We start from the raw sequence: 17,394 nt of genomic DNA, 5'->3' as shown, positions 1-17,394 counted from the left end.
TCCCGTCAGTCTCTGGAAGAACCAGAATCAGGTTTATTATCACCAGCATGTGTCGTGAAGTTTGTTAACTTAGCAGCAGCAGTTCAATGCGATACATGGTAATACAGAAAGGAAAAAAAAATAAATCAGTTACAAATTCCCTAAAAATGGCGTCACAGGTAGATAGGGTTGTAAGGAGAGCTTTTGGTCCATTGGCCTTTATTAATCAAAGTATTGAGTATAAGAGCTAGAATGTTATGATGAGGTTGTATAAGGCATTGGTGAGGCCGAATCTGGAGTATTGTGTTCAGTTTTGGTCACCAAATTACAGGAAGGATATAAATAAGGTTGAAAGGTGCAGAGAAGGTTCACAAGGATGTTGCCAGGACTTGAGAAACTTGTTACAGAGCAAGGTTGAATAGGTTAGGACTTTATTCCCTGGAGCGTAGAAGAATGAGGGGAGATTTGATAAAGGTATATAAAATTATGATGTGTACAGATAGAGTGAATGCAAGCAGGCTTTTTCCACTGAGGCAAGGGGAGAAAAAAACCAGAGGACATGGGTTATGGGTGAGGGGGGAAAAGTTTAAAGGGAACATTAGTGGGGGCTTCTTCACACACAGAGTGGTGGGAGTATGGAATGAGCTGCCAGATGAGGTGGTAAATGCAGGTTCTTTTTTAACTTTTAAGAATAAATTGGACAGATACATGGATGGGAGGTGTATGGAGGGATATGGTCCGTGTGCAGGTCAGTGGGACTAGGCAGAAAATGGTTCGGCACAGCCAAGAAGGGCCAAAAGGCCTGTTTCTGTGCTGTAGTTTCTGTGGTTTCTATGTATATACATGTGTATTGAATAGATTAAAAATAGTCCAAAAACAGAAATAACATGTATTAAAAAAACGTGAAGTAGTGTCCATGGATTCAATGTCCATTTAGGAATTGAATAGCAGAGGGGAAGAAGCTGTTCCTGAATCGCTGAGTGTGTGCCTTCAGGCTTCTGTACCTCCTACTTGATGGTAAGAGTGAGAAAAGGGCATACCCTGGGTGATGGGGGTCCTTAATAATGGATGTCGCCTTTTGGAGGCATACGGAGGCTAGTGCCCAAAATGGAGCTGACTAATTTTATAACTTTCTGTGGCTTGTTTGGATCCTGTGCAGTACCCCCCCCCCCACCTTTACCCCTCTCCCCAATTGCAGACAGTGATGCAGCCTGTCAGAATGCTCTCCAAGGTACATCTATCGAAGCTTTGAGTGTTTTAGTTGACAAATCAAATCTCTTCAAACTCGGAATGAAATATAGCCACTGTCTTGCCTTCTTTATAGCTGTATCATTATGTTGGGACCAGGTTAGATCCTCAGAGATCTTGACACCCAGGAACTTGAAACTGCTCACTCTCCCCCCTCTGAGGATTGGTTCATGTTTCCTCATCTTACCTTTCCTGAAGTCCACAATCAGCTCTTTCGTCTTACTGACATTGAGTACAAGATTGTTGCTGTGACACCACTGCACTAGTTGGTATATCTCACTCCTGTACGCCCTCTCGTCACCATCTGAGATTCTACCAGCAATGGCAATGGTTGTATCGTCAGCAAATTTATAGATGGTGTTTGAGCTATGCCTAGCCACACAGTCATGGATATAGAGAGAGTAGACCAGTGGGCTAAGCACACACCCCTGAGGTGCACCAGTGTTGTCAGCAAAGAGCAGATACTCTCACCAATTCACACAAATTGTGGTCTTCTAGTTAGAAAGTCGAGGATCCAATTACATAGGGAGGTACAGAGGCCCAGGTTGTGTAATTTATCAATCAGAGTTGTGGTGTTAAACGTTGAGCTATTGTCAATAAACAGCATCCAGAGGTAGGTGTTTGTATTGTCCAGGTGATCTAAGGCCTTTTGAAGAGCCATTGAGATTGTGTCTGCTGTAGACCTATTGTGGCGATAGGCAAATTGCAATGGATCCATGTCCTTGCTGAGGCAGGAGTTGATTCCAGCCGTGACCAACCTCTCAAAGCATTTCATCATCATAGATGTGAGTGCTACTGGGTGATAGTCATTAAGACAGCTCACACTACTGTTCTTTGGCACTGGTATAATTGTTGCCTTTTTGAAGCAGGTGGGAACTTCCGACCGTAGCAGTGAGAGGTTGAAAATGTCCCTGAATACGCCCACCAGTTGGTTAGCTCAAGTTTTCAGAGCCTTACCAGGTACTCCATCGGGGCCTCCTGCCTTGCGAGGTTCACCCTCCTAAAAGACAGCCTCCGAGTCGGAGGTCACAGGGTGCAGCAGGGATCTTCACTGCTGTAGTTACATTCTCCCTTTCAAAGCAAACATAGAAGGTGTTGAGCTCATCTGGTAGTGAAGAATTGCTGCCGTTCACTCTATTGGGCTTTGCTTTGTAGGAGGTAATGTCTTGCAAACCCTGCCAAAGTTGCCGTGCATCCGATGTCGCCACCAACCTCGCTTGGAATTGTGTCTTCACCCTTGAAATAGCCCTCTGCAAGTCGTACCTGATTTTCTTGTACAGATCTGGGTTACCCGACTTAAATGCCACAGATCTAGCCCTCAGGAGGTGAACCTCCTGGTTCATCCACGCAGTTTTAACGAAGTTGGTAACAACTGTGGCATACTTATCCAGGTTCAAAGATGAATCCCTGAATACAGTCCAGTCCACCGATTCAAAGCAGTCCTGTGGGCACGCCAGTGCTTCCCTTGTCCAAACCTTCTTGATCCTTGCTGCTGGTGCTGCAGTCTTCAGTTTCTGTCTATACTCAGGGAGTAGAAGTACAGCCAGATGACCAGACTTTCCGAAGTGTGGACGTAGTAGACATTCTGGATGGAGGGGTAACATTGGTCATTTCCTCTGGTACTACAGGTGATTGTTCAGTGACTTTTTCAAAGTGGTCTGGTTAAAATCCCCCAAAATGATGGTGAAGGTGTGGCGGGTGTTGTTTTGTGCATATTGATCCTATTGCTCAGATCGTTTAGAGCCTGTTTGACGTTGGCCTGAGGTGGAATGTACAACACCTATAAAAAATATTCACCCCCTTGGAAGTTTACATATTTTTTTGTTTTACAACATTGAATCACAGTGGATTTATTTTGGCGACTTTTTGACACTGATGAACAGAAAAAGACTCATGTCAAAGTGAAAACAGATCTCCACAAAGTGATCTGCATTAATTACAAATATAAAACTCAAAATAATTGATTGCCTAAGTGTTCATCCCCTTTATTATGTCACACCAAATCATCACTGGTGCAGCCAATTGGTTTTGGAAGTTACATAATTGGTCAAATGGAGATCACTGTGTGCAGTCAAGGTGTTTCAACTGATTATAGTAAAAATACACCTGTATCTGGAATTGGGACAACAGCGATACATTTGTGTGCCAAGAGGATTTGATCCTTGAGGCATACAACTCCACCCCTGCTTTTGAGAGACTCCTGACAGCGTAAGTGAACCTGTCAATCTGATAACAGCACATTTGGAAAGCGGTGAAATCATCAGACAAAGTCAGCATGGATTTGTGAAAGGAAAATCATGTCTGACGAATCTCATAGAATTTTTTGAGGATGTAACTAGTAGAGTGGATAGGGGAGAACCAGTGGATGTGGTATATTTGGATTTTCAGAAGGCTTTTGACAAGGTCCCACACAGGAGGTTAGTGTGCAAACTTAAAGCACACGGTATTGGGGATAAGGTATTGATGTGGATAGAGAATTGGTTGGCAGACGGGAAGCAAAGAGTGGGAATAAACGGGACCTTTACAGCATGGCAGGCAGTGACTAGTGAGGTACCCGCAAGGCTCAGTGCTGGGACCCCAGTTGTTTACAATATATATTAATGACTTAGATGAGGGAATTAAATGCAGCATCTCCAAGTTTGCGGATGACACGAAGCTGGGCGGCAGTGTTAGCTGTGAGGAGGATGCTAAGAGGATGCAGGGTGACTTGGATAGGTTAGGTGAGTGGGCAAATTCATGGCAGATGCAATTTAATGTGGATAAATGTGAGGTTATCCACTTTGGTGGCAAAAACAGGAAAACAGATTATTATCTGTATGGTGGCCGATTAGGAAAAGGGGAGGTGCAACGAGACCTGGGTGTCATTATACACCAGTCATTGAAAGTGGACGTGCAGGTACAGCAGGCGGTGAAAAAGGCAAATGGTATGCTGGCATTTATAGCAAGAGGATTCGAGTACAGGAGCAGGGAGGTACTACTGCAGTTGTACAAGGCCTTGGTGAGACCACACCTGGAGTATTGTGTGCAGTTTTGGTCCCCTAATCTGAGGAAAGACATCCTTGCCATAGAGGGAGTACAGAGAAGGTTCACCAGATTGATTCCTGGGATGGCAGGACTTTCATATGATGAAAGACTGGATCGACTAGGCTTATACTCGCTGGAATTTAGAAAACTGAGGGGGGATCTTATTGAAAGGTATAAAATCCTAAAGGGATTGGACAGGCTAGATGCAGGAAAATTGTTCCCGATGTTGGGGAAGTCCAGAATGAGGGGTCACAGTTTGAGGATAAAGGGGAAGCCTTTTAGGACCAAGATTAGGAAAAACATCTTCACACAGAGAGTGGTGAATCTGTGGAATTCTCTGCCACAGGAAACAGTTGAGGCCAGTTCATTGGCTATATTTAAGAGGGAGTTAGATATGGCCCTTGTGGCTAAAGGGATCAGGGGGTATGGAGGGAAGGCTGGGGCAGGGTTCTGAGTTGGATGATCAGCCATGATCATACTGAATGACGGTGCAGGCTCGAAGGGCTGAATGGCCTACTCCTGCACCTATTTTCTATGCTTCTATATTTCTATCACTGTGTCCGGTGCGATATGGTACGGTAGAGGGACATGGATTGTGGCCTCTGCTATCTGAAGAGGCTAACAAGCTGCGTCACTGTACTGCATTGTCGCGGACAGGAAGGTTGTAAACGGGTAGACAAACCCAGTGCATCGCTGGCAGCAGCCTACCCACCTTCAAGGACATGAATACTGAAAGGTGCAGGAAAAAGGCCTGTAACCTCATGAAGGATCCCACGTATCCTGCCCATGGACTGTTTGTCCCACTCCCATCAGGGAGGAGGCTGTGTAGCACCCACGCTAGGACCACCAGACTCAAAAACAGTGACTTTCCCCAAGCAGTAAGGCTGATCAGCACCTCCACCCACTAACCAACTCTTCCACATCCCCAACGATCAGTTTCCTGTCAGTCACTTTATGGACATACTCTCAATCTCTGTATAGTAAGCTATCTATGTATTTATATTTATTGTGTTTTTATTATTCTGGGTTTTTTTTTGTGCTGGGTCCTATCCGGAGTAACAGTGTTCTCCTTTACACGTCTGTACTGGGTGTACCACAATGGTTGTGTTGACAAATCATTCCATGTCCGATTTTCCAGAATACCGAACTGAAGCTGGGATCGGGTAATCGGAAAGCAGCCTGTGTGATGGCCTTCCTGCTCTTCGTCGCGTTCACCTTTGGACCAGCCAGGTGAGAAAGTCATCATGAAACCCCGGTTTAGTGCAGTCTCTTGTCTAGTGTTTGAGGTTAAAGTCATGGCCGGTCAGTGCCTGCATTTACTCAGCAAGTCGTTTATTCCCCCAGCACTGTGTGTGTGTGTGTTCTTCAGTTTTTCCAGCATCTGCAGAATCTTGTGGTTATGATCTGCATTTATTGTCCTGATGTGAGATCACAACCTGAGGCATCAATGGTTTCTTTCCATAAGAAAATAAGACCCAGTTGCTTGTGGCAGCAATACATAACTTAAACAGTGCAGGACCTTCAGTCAGCTCCATCTGGGGCACTAGCATACCCACCATCGAGGACAGCTTTGAAAGGAGGCATCCATCTGTAGGGACTCCCATCCCCCATGGTGTGCCCTCTCCTCATTGCTTTCGTCGGGGATGAAGCGCAGGGTTACGTATGCGTGGAGCAAGAATGACAATGGAGTTGGAGGATTAAATGTTTTTACCGAGTCTTGTTAGCCACGGTACAAGCCAAGCTGTGCAGGAGCAACAACACGGGCCTACTGAAATGAAAACATCAAACTCGAAAGCCCGCACAAAGACAAGAGAGGCCTTCCACTTTGGACGCCCAGCTCATTCACCGCATGATCAGTTGGCCACATGTACTGGCCACATTTTTACAATTGATCCAATACGGTGTGGATCCAATACTAGGATTGGAAAGGGATGCAGGGGCATGGACCTGGTTAATGAATCTCCAAATTGTATATGATGACACATATGTACTTTAACATAGAACAAAGAATAGTACAGCACGGTACAGGCCCTTCCGCCCACAATGTTGTGCTGACCCTCAAACCCTGCCTCCCATATAACCCCCCACCTTAAATTCCTCCATATACCTGTCTAGTAGTCTCTTAAACTTCACTAGTGTATCTGCCTCCACCACTGACTCAGGCAGTGCATTCCACGCACCAACCACTCTCTGAGTAAAAAACCTTCCTCTAATTTCCCCCTTGAAGTTCCCACCCCTTACCTTAAAGCCATGTCCTCTTGTATTGAGCAGTGGTGCCCTGGGGAAGAGGCACTGGCTATCCACTCTATCTATTCCTCTTATTATCTTGTACACCTCTATCATGTCTCCTCTCATCCTCCTCCTCTCCAAAGAGTAAAGCCCTAGCTCCCTTAATCTCTGATCGTAATGCATACTCTCTAAACCAGGCAGCATCTTGGTAAATTTCCTCTGCACCCTTTCCAATGCTTCCACATCCTTCCTATAGTGAGGTGACCAGAAGTGGACACAGTACTCCAAGTGTGGCCGAACCACACTTTGATACTTTGATAATAAATTTACGTTCAACTAATTCGGGCAAATGGTGTCACAAGGCATCAATGAGGATGTCTGAAAGTGCCCATTTCTGTTCTTCTATGAAATAAGTTTGTTTATTTCCATCTGACAGTACATATATACAACCATACAAAACAATGTTCCTCCAGACCTCAGTGCACCCACAGTACATATATCACACACAGTACAATGTTACCACAAATGTTAATGAAATATAATTCAAATTCCATGTTGTGCACAGCACAGGTAAACAGTAAACAGTCCGCTGTCCTTGTGATGAGACCTCGGTGGTGGCAGGGTATTCATTAGTCTCACAGGCTGAGGGAAGAAGCTGTTACCCAGTCTGGCGGTCCTTGTCCTGATGCTCCTGTACCTCCTTCCTGACCATAGTGGGTCAAAGATTGTGCAATGGGTGGTAGGGATCCTCAACAATGCTCTGGGCCCTTCGTCCACAGCACTCCGGTAATTTTCTCTGGAAGTGGTTCAGAGAAGGTTCACAAGAGCGATTCCGGAAACGTAAGTGGTTAATGTACGAGGAGTGTTTGATGGCTCTGGGCCTGTACTCCCTGGAGTTTAGAAGAAACCTATTGAATATTGCAAGGCCTAGATAGAGTGGACGTGGAGAGGATGTAGTGAGTCTGGGACCAGAGGGCAGAGCCTCAGAATAGAGGGATGTTCATTTAGAGCAGAAATGAGGAGGAATCTCTTTAGCCAGACGCTGGTGTATGTGTGGAATTTATTGCCACCTACAGCTGTGGAGACCAAGTTATCGAGGTTGATAGGTTCTTGATTAGTAAGGACATAAAAGGTTACAGGGAGAAAACAGGAATTTGATTGAGATGGAATAGTAGAGCAGACTCGATGGGCCAAATGGTCTAATTCTTCTCCTATGTCTTATGGTCTAAATGTCAGAGATGGGGCGGGGGGTGGAGGGAAATGGAGAGCCCAGTGATTTTCTCGGCAGGCTTGTAGGGGGATAAGGCACTGGTTCAGGGCTGACTGGATTACTCTGCAAAGAGCCAGTGGTACAGACACAAATAGCCTAAGGGCCTTTTTCTACATTGTGGATTCAACAGTTCCACTGTCGGAGCGCAGATCTAGAAATTGCCTCAACTTTGCAAGGGTTAATTCAGGTAGCACTTATTTGCATATTAGCAGCAGCCAGTGACTCAGGTGTTGAAACAGTGCTTAAACTGTGCGTCGCATCACGCAGCCTACCAAGCACAGATAATAGATCGTGGCGTGCCTGAACAAAGAGCACACAAGTCTTTAGAAATCACTGGGAGGGGAGAGACGTGATAACAGATGTCCCAAATGGTTCCCATGAAGATCTGAATAATCCCCTCATCAGTGAACATGGAGCATTACGGCACAGTGCAGGCTGTTCGGCCGAACCGTCAATCTATCTCTAGATCAATCTGACCTTTCCCTTCCCTCCTACAGAGCCCACCACTGTGCCTGCCTAAGAATCCCCTAATCTCCTCTACCACCACCCCTGGTTGTGTGCTCCATGCACCCAGCACTCTCTGTATTTAAAAACAAAACCCTGTCAAGCCTCCTCCATCCTCCCTTCCTCCAAAGAGAAAAGTCCTATCTTGCTCAATCTATCCTCAATACGACATGCTCTCTAATCCAAGCTGCATCCTGGCGAATCAGCATCTCTAAAGCTTCCACGTCCTTCCTATAATGAGATGACCAGAACAGAACACAATATTCCAAATGTGGGCTAACTAGGGTTTTGTAGAGCTGCAACGTTACCTCACGACTGTTGAACTCAAGATAAAGTGTTCTCTGCATTCTTATTTACCGCTCACAAGTTGGACCAGCAGCCCATTGAGTCTGCTCCACCATTCCTCATTCCTGCTGACTCATACCTCTCAATCCCATTCTCCTGCCTTCTCCCTGTAACCTTTGTTTCCCAGCTATCTATCAGACTCTGCTGCAAATGTACCCAATGACTTGGCCTCCACAGCACGGGCTAAAGAAATTCCTCCTCATCTCTGTTCAAAATTGATGTCCCTCTATTCTCAGGCAGTGCCTTCTGGTCTGAGACTCCCCCACTGTAGGAAACTTCCTCTCCACATCCGCTCTCTCTGGGCCTGTCAATATTCAATAGATTTCAATGAGATTCCCGCCCCCATTCTTCTAAACACCAGTGAGTACAGACCCAGAGTTATCAAACACTCCTCGTGTGTTAACCCTTTCATTCCCAAGAATCATTCTCGTGAACGTCCCCTGGACCCTCTCCAATAGCAGCACATCTTTAGGATAAGGGACCCAAAACTGCTTACTGTACTCCCAGTGCAGTCTGACTAATGTCTTATAAAGCCTCAATATTACATCCTTGCTTTTATATTCTAGTCCTCTGGAAATATAACATATAACCGTATAACAACTACAGCACGGAAACAGGCGATCTCGCCCCTTCTAGTCCATACTGAACGCTTACTCTCACCTAGTCCCATCTAACTGCACTCAGCCCATAACCCTCCATTCCTTTCCTGTCCATATACCTATCCAATTTTTTTTTTAATGAAAAAATCAAACCTGCCTCTACCACTTCTACTGGAAGCTCGTTCCACACAGCTACCACTCTCTGAGTAAAGAAGTTCCCCCTCGTGTTACCAGTAAATTTTTGCCCCTTAACTCTCAACTCATGTCCTCTTGTTTGAATCTGCCCTACTCTCAGTGGATAAAGCCTATCTACGTCAACTCTGTCTATCCCCCTCATAATTTTAAATACCTTTATCAAGTCCCCCCTCAACCTTCTACGCTCCAAAGAATAAAGACCTAACTTGTTCAACCTTTCTCTGTAACTTAGGAGATGAAACCCAGGTAACATTCTAGTAAATCTCCTCTGTACTCTCTCTATTTTGTTGACATCTTTCCTATAATTCGGTGACCAGAACTGTACACAAGACTCCAAATTTGGCCTCACCAATGCCTTGTACAATTTTAACATTACATCCCAACCCCTATACTCAATGCTCTGATTAATAAAGGCCAGCATACCAATAGCTTTCTTCACCACCCTATCCACATGAGATTCCACCTTCAAGGAACTATGCACCATTATTCCTAGATCCCTCTGTTCTACTGCATTCTTCAATACCCTACCATTTACCATGAATGTCCCATTTTGATTCTCATACCAAAATGTAGCACCTCACACTTATCGGCATTAAACTCCATCTGCCATCTTTCAGCCCACTCTTCTAACTGGCCCAAATCTCTCTGCAAGCTTTGAAAGCCTTCCTCATTATCCACAACGCCACCTATCTTAGTATCATCTGCATACTTACTAATCCAATTTACCACCTCATCATCCAGATCATTAATGTATATGACAAACAACGTTGGACCCAGTACAGATCCCTGAGGCACACCACTAGTCACCGGCCTCCAACCTGACAAACAGTTATCCACCACTACTCTCTGGCATCTCCCATCCAGCCACTGTTGAATCCATTTTACTACTTCAATATTAATACCTAACGATTGAATCTTCCATGTAGAACCTTGTCAAAGGCCTTACTGAAATCCATATAGACAACATCCACCGCTTTACCCTCATCAATTTTCCTAGTAACCTCTTCAAAAAATTCAATAAGATTTGTCAAACATGACCTTCCATGCTCAAATCCATGTTGACTCTTCCTAATCAGACCCTGTCTATCCAGACCCTGACAAATCCATGTTGACTGTTCCTAATCAGACCCTGTCTATCCAGATAATTATATATACCATCTCTAAGAATACTTTCCATTTATTTACCCACCACTGACATCAAAATCACAGGCCGATAATTGCTAGGTTTACTCTTAGAACCCTTTTTAAACAATGGAACCACATGAGCAATACGCCAATCCTCCGGCACCATCCCCGTTTCTAATGACATTTGAAATATTTCTGTCAGAGCCCCTGCTATTTCTACACTAACTTCCCTCAAGGTCCTAGGGAATATCTTGTCAGGACCTGGAGACTTATCCACTTTTATATTCCTTAAAAGTCGCAGTACTTCCTCTTCTTTAATCACCATAGTTTCCATAACTACCCTACTTGTTTTGTATTTGGCTTCCACCGACTCAACCTGAAAGTTAAATTTACTTTGAGGAGGTCTGAGATTTTTTTTTAAAGTTCTCAAAAAAGCAAAATGCTCAAGGGGCCCAGCAGATGAGGTGCTGGGGCAATGTATCTCCTGCCTGAGGTCTGAAAACCTACAGCAGCAGTCGCAGAATAAGGAATAAACTGTTCAGGCCTGAGGCGAGGGGGAGGTCTGAAAATTCACTTATCAAGCTTATTTGTAACAAAGACCAAAGATGGTAGCACAATATTGTAGCAGTCAGTGAAATCACTTCACAGAGCCATTTACAGGGGTGATTTGAATATCCTTCCTTTGGCTGAGACAGGTGCGACGGGCCGATTGGCCTCATTCTGTGCCATAAGCCTTTTTGGCTATAAAGCGGATGGAGATCATTGCCAGAGACAGCTGTGGAGGCCAGGTCATTGGGTGTATTTACCGTGGAGGTTGATGGGTGTCAAAGGTCACAGGGAGAAGGCAGGAGAATGTGGCTGAGAGGGATAATAACTCCGCCGTGGTGGAATGACGGAGCGACTCGTTGGGCTGAGTGGCCCAGTTCTGCTCCTGTGCCTTCTGGGGTTACGATGTTGTCTCGTGGTTGTGAATGATGCGTGGGGGAAGTGATTTGCAGCTGATTGTCGAAGGCACTCTGAGTACTGCTCGGATTACCACTGTTTCTTTTGTCTGCTCCATGCCAGTATCACAGAGAAGGCCGACCTCGTCCACAAGCAGCAAGAGGATACCTATGTGCGGCGACACCTGCTTACTTTCAAAGAGGAGCAGGCCACCGAGAGTCTGGCACAGCAGGCAATAAAGGATTATAGGCAGCAGGACAAATTCAGGTACATACCACACTCATTCAGCAATGGCATCTCAACTAACTGTCTGCTTCCTGGACGTTGCTTTTTGGGAATTGGAACACCTTTAAAATCCAACAAAAGGCAACTGAAAAAGCTATAAGGAGGGGAAAGATGAAATATGAGGGAAAACTAGCTAATAACATAAAGCAGATGCTAAACATTTTCTCACTTATATAAAGAGTAAAAGGGAGGTGCAAGTTGATATTGGACCACTGGAAAATGATGCTGGAAAATGGTGGTAATGGGGGACAAAGAAATGGCAGATTAACTTAATGGGTACTTTGCATCTGTCTTCACTGTGGAAGACACTAGCAGTGTGGCAGAGATCCGTGAGTGTCAAAGAGCAGGAGTGAGTGCTATTACTATTACAAAGAAATAAGTGTTAGGCAAACTTAAAGGTCTTAAAGTGGATAAGTCACCTGGGCCAGATGGAGTACATCCCAGAGTCCTGAGAAAGGTTGTTGAAGAAACAATTGATGCATTGGTCATAATCTTTCAAGAATCACTTGATTCTGGCTTAGTCCTGGAGGACTGCAATATTGCAACTGTCACTGCACTCTTTAAGAAGGAAGGAAGGCAAAAGAAAGGAAATTGTAGGCCAGTTAGCCTAACCTCAGTGGTTGGGAAAGTGTTCGGGTCCCTTATTAAGATGAGGTTTCGAGGTACTTGGAGACTAATGATAAAATAAGTGAAAGTTGGCATGGTTTCTGTGAAGGGAAATCTTTCCTAACAGATCTGGAGATCTTCGAGGAAGTAACAAGCAGGATGGACAAAGGAGAAGTAATAGATGTAATTTACTTGGATTTACAGAAGGCCCTTGATAAGGTGCCACACATGAGGCTGCTTAACAAAATAAAATCCTGTGGCGTTACGGGAAAGATACTGGCATGGATAGAGGAATGGCTGACAGGCGGGAGGCAGAGAGTAGCAATAAAAGGGGGCTTTTTCTGGTTGGCTGCCAGTGACTAGTGGTGTTCCTCAGGGATCAGTATTGGAAACGCTACTTTTCACATTGCTTGTCAATGATTTAGATAATAGAATTGATGGATTTGCAGATGATACAAAGATAGGTGGAGGGGTAGGTAGTGTTGAGGAAGTGATGCGATTGCAGCAGGACTTGGACAAATTGGAAGAATGGGCAAAAGGTGGCATATGGAATACACTGTTGGGAAATTATGATATTGCATTTTGGTAAAAGGAACAATAGTGCGGACTATTATCTAAATGGGGAGAAGGTTCAAACCTCGAGTGTAGAGGGACTTAGGAGTTCTCGTGTAAGACTCTTTAAAGGTTAATTTACAGGTTGAGTCTGTGGTAAAGAAGGCAAATGCAATTTTGGCATTTATTTTAAGGGGAATAAAATATAAAAGCAAGGAGATAATGCTGAGGCCTTATAAGACACTAGTCAGGCTGCTCTTAGAGTATTGTCAACAGTTTTGGATCCCATATCTCAAAAGGATTTGTTGTCAATGGAGGGAATCTGGAGGACGTTCATGAGGATGATTCTGGGAATGAAGGGGTTAACATATGAGGAGCATCTGGCAGCTTTGGGTCTGTACTCGCTGGAATTTAGAAGAATGCAGGAGGATCTCCTTGAAAATCTACTGAATATTAAAAGCACTAGATAGGGTGGATGTGGAGAGAATGTTTCATACGATGGAGGGTATCCAGAACTGGAGGGCACAGCCTCAAAATTGAGGAGTGACATTTTAGAACAGAGGCAATGAGAAATTTTTTTAGCCGGAGAGTAGTGAATATGTGGAATACTCTGCTACAGATTGTGGTGGAGGCCATGTCCGTGGGTATATTTAAGGTGAAGGTTGATGGTTTCCTGATCGGTCAGGGCATCAAAGAACATGGCAAGAAGGCAGGTGTGTGGGTTTGAGTAGGATCCAGGATGAGCCATGATAGAATGGCAGAGCAGACTTGAGGGGCTGAATGGCCTAATTCTGCTCCTATGTCTTATGGTCATTTCTGTTTATTAAATGTCACAATATGTGTTCCACGTTCACCTTATCAGATCTGAACCGGGCACACATTTAATGAGCAGAGATGAAAAGTCAGATCTGATACTGTAACAAGAGGCTGGACAAACGGCTTGTTTGTCTGGAGCAGTGGAGGCTGAGAGGAGATCTGATGGACGTTTATAAGATTACGCGAGGCAAAGACAAAGTAGCCTGATAATATCTTTTTCCCAGGGTTGTAATGTGTTAATACCAGAGGCCGTGCATTCAATGTGGGAAGGGGTAATTGCAATGGAGATGTGAGGGTAAGTTTTTCTTTGCACAGTGAGTGATGGGTGCTTAGGGTGGTGGTAGAGGCAGAAACTTTAGAGACTTTAAGTGACGTTCAGGTAGCCACATGAACGTGAGGAAAATGGAAGGATATGGACAAGGCGATTTGTTAGGTTGCCCATTCGATAGCTGATTGAATAGGTTAGGCACAGCATTGTCAGCTGAACGTCCTCTTCCTGTGCTGTACTGGTCTGTGTTCTGTGGATTCTGGAAGGCTGCAGCTGATGGAAGCACTCAGCATGTCGGGCAGTGTCTGTGCAGAGAGAAGCAGAGTTGCACGTTTTGGGTTGATGAAACGATGGAGGGAGAAGCACAATTCGTGATCACACGGTTTCTTGGAATGGAGGGTTTTCAGTTAAATATTGGAGTGGAGATGTGAGATTTGGAACAGAAATCACATAATATTAGGTTTGACTGCAGATGTCTGTCTTGACCCATCTTGAATCAGAGTTAGGTTTAATATCACTGGCATATGTTGTGAAATTTGATAGCTTTGCAATACGTAATAAAATGAACCACAAATTACATTGGAGATATTTCTATTGGAGTGCAAAAAGAGTGAAAAAGAAAAAATAGTGAGGTAGTGTATATGGGCATTCAGAGATCTAATGGCGGGGAGGAGGGAGGGGTGAGAAACTATTCATTCTCACAATTAGATTTATCATCACTGACATGGTTGTGAAATTTGTTTTTGCCAGCTGTACATACATATGTGCCATACATAAGCTACAATAAGGAGTAATAAAAAAAATTAAAAAGTAGTGTGAGTTAGTGTTCGTGGGTTCAATGTCCATTCAGAAATCTGATGGCGGAGGGGAAGAGACTGTTTCTGAAGTTGAGTGTATGTCTTCAGGCTCCTGTACCTCCTCTCTGATGGTAGTATGCAAAGAGGGCATGTCCTGGACGGTGAGGGTCCTTCATAAAGGATGCTGCCCTCCTGATGAATCACCTTTTGTGATGTCCTCAGTGCTGGAGAACCTAGTGCCCATGATGGAACAAACTGACTCTATGACTCTGCAGCTTTTTCTGATCCTGGACCTTAATACTTCCATACCAGACAGCGAGCACCCAGTCAGAATATTCTCCACAGTATGAATTTGTAGAGGCTTCGATAACATACTCTAGCATCTCCTCAAACTCAGAGTAGAGCCGCTGGCATGTCCATATTCACAGTATGAAAGTAGACAAATTCAAGACAACTGGAGACCATGATCCTCACTGTGTACACGCTGCGATTACCTGTAGGTGTACCTTCTCTGAGGATCGTTAACTTGTCATGTTGGAGATCCTCATGAGTTTCTGAAAGCGATGCCATCTGGAATTTAGCCTTGTGGCACTGGTAGGGTCACCCATGGTGGTAAGGCCACAGGGGAGATTCCAGTGAAAGAGCGATCCAACCAAGACCTCAGCACTGGAGCTGGCAGAAGATGCTGACACATCACAACACACTGAAGGCAGTGAAGTGTCCCCAGTCATCTTGCATTCCGTGCCACTGGATCCCAACCCCAGTGCATCAGGGACCGTGTGGCAGCTGCCTGTACACCAGTCTCCCAAAGTCACACTGACGTTCTCTGTTAAGGGAATCCACCTCCTTGCTGTGCATATGCAAAGGCTCTTGGCCAAGGTATGTGGCGTGCTGGCCTTCATTGGTCAGGGCACTGAGTGTAGAAGTTGGGAAGTTGCGTTAGAGTTGTGTAAAACTTTAATTAATCAATATTTGCAGCGTTGGGTGCACAGCAGCACAGTAGGATAGTGGTTAGTGCAATGTTTTACAGCGCTGCCGCTCTCAGTAAGGAGCCTGTCCACCTCCCCGTGACTTCGTGCGTTTCTTCTGGATGCTCCAGTGTAGTCCAGTGTTCCAAAGGGGTTAATTTCTTGTTGTGGTGTATTGCTCTTTATTCTTATTTATTGCAGAGTACAGCTGCTGCAAAACAAACAATTTTGTGATATTAAACCCGATTCTGATTCTGAGAAATTAAAGGATGAGAAGATGGCAAATATCCAAATCTGTTCAGTCCATGCCCAGGGATCTAAAAAAGGGTGTGCGTCAAAGATACCTATAAACTAAAGATAAAGATTATCTTTATTTGAAATACGCAGTGAAATGCATCATTTGTGTCAAGTCAAAAACAGCAAGCATTGTGCTAGGGAGCCTGCACGGATCAGTGGGCATCCTTGACCTCCCCCACCCAAAGAGGAAAGCCCAAGCTCACTCAGCCTATCCTCATAAGATGTGCTCTCCGGTCCAGAACATGTAATTCTGAGTTTGCAGGAATTATGGGATACAGAGAGAGATGATGAGAACTAATCTAAGGGAATTGGGAATTGGGGATGCAGGAATTCACATTAAAAAGGTTGCTTGGCATGGGTGAGAGGGCACAGGTGAGTGAGTGGGCCAGTGAAGGAGTGGAGCGTTGAGACTTTGACTCGAGAGGCTTCGACGAGAAGAGGCGGAGGACAAGCTTGCTCGCAGTTAGTTTTTACAATGTCTCGTGAGACGGTGATGTGCCCCTCATGTGAGATGTGGCAGTCTTGGGGGAATTCCCCTCTCCCACAGAGTCACATCTGCCAGAAGTGCATACGGCTGGGTGATCTGGAAGACCGTGTAAGGAATCTGGAGCAGCAGCTGGATGACCTTCGACTCATAAGGGAGAATGAGGCAGTCATAGATGAGAGCTACAGGGAGGTAGTCACACCTAGGCTGTCGGAAGCAGGTCATTGGGTGACAGTCAGAGGGGGGAAAGCAAAGGTGAGCAGACAGGTAGTGCAGAGCATCCCTGTAGCCATTCCCCTGAATAATAAGTTTACCGTCCTGGATACTGTTGGCGGGGACGATCGACCAGGTGTGAGTCACGGTGGCAGAGCCTCCAGCACTGAGTCTGACCCGTTGTTCAGAAGGGTGGGACAGAGAAGAGAGCTGTCGTCATTGGAGACTATAGTCAGTGGAGCAAACAGGAGATATTGTGGACGTGAGAAGGACACCCACATGGTTTGTTGCCTCCCGGGTGCCAGGGTCCGGGATGTCTCTGACCGGGTGCACGACATCCTGGTACAAGAGGGAAAGCAACCAGAAGTCGTGATACATGTTGGGACCAACGACATAGGCAGGAAGAGGGATGAGGTCCTGAAGTGTGAGTTTTGGAAACTAGGCAGAAGGCTGAAGAACAGGATCTCAAGGGTGACGTTCTCAGAATTGCTGCCAGTGCTACGTGACAGTGATGGTAAGAATTGGAGGAGATGGCAGTTGAATGCGTGGCTGAGGAGTTGGTGCAGGGAGCAGGGTTTTAGATTTTTAGATCATTGGGATCTCTTCTGGGGAAGGTGGGACCTGTACAGATTGGATGGGTTGCACCTG

The 17,394-nt window shown here is 45.1% G+C and overlaps 1 protein-coding gene across 2 annotated transcripts in view; it reads left to right on the top strand.

Moving 5' to 3' along the window:
* The window catches only part of LOC140198312 (cyclic AMP-dependent transcription factor ATF-6 beta-like), a 116,696-nt gene that overhangs the window by 59,444 nt on the left and 39,858 nt on the right, over positions 1-17,394 (top strand). For both annotated transcript variants that reach the window (XM_072259386.1, XM_072259387.1), the window contains exons 9-10: positions 5,390-5,481; positions 11,584-11,727. In XM_072259386.1, the coding sequence (XP_072115487.1) occupies positions 5,390-5,481; positions 11,584-11,727 (236 nt within the window). The remainder of the gene's footprint in view (positions 1-5,389; positions 5,482-11,583; positions 11,728-17,394) is intronic.

Source organism: Mobula birostris, chromosome 5 (assembly GCF_030028105.1).
Source record: "Mobula birostris isolate sMobBir1 chromosome 5, sMobBir1.hap1, whole genome shotgun sequence".
NCBI lineage: Eukaryota > Metazoa > Chordata > Chondrichthyes > Myliobatiformes > Myliobatidae > Mobula > Mobula birostris.
The sequence above is the reverse complement of the archived record's forward strand: the minus strand, read 5'-3'. Positions and strand labels throughout refer to the sequence as shown.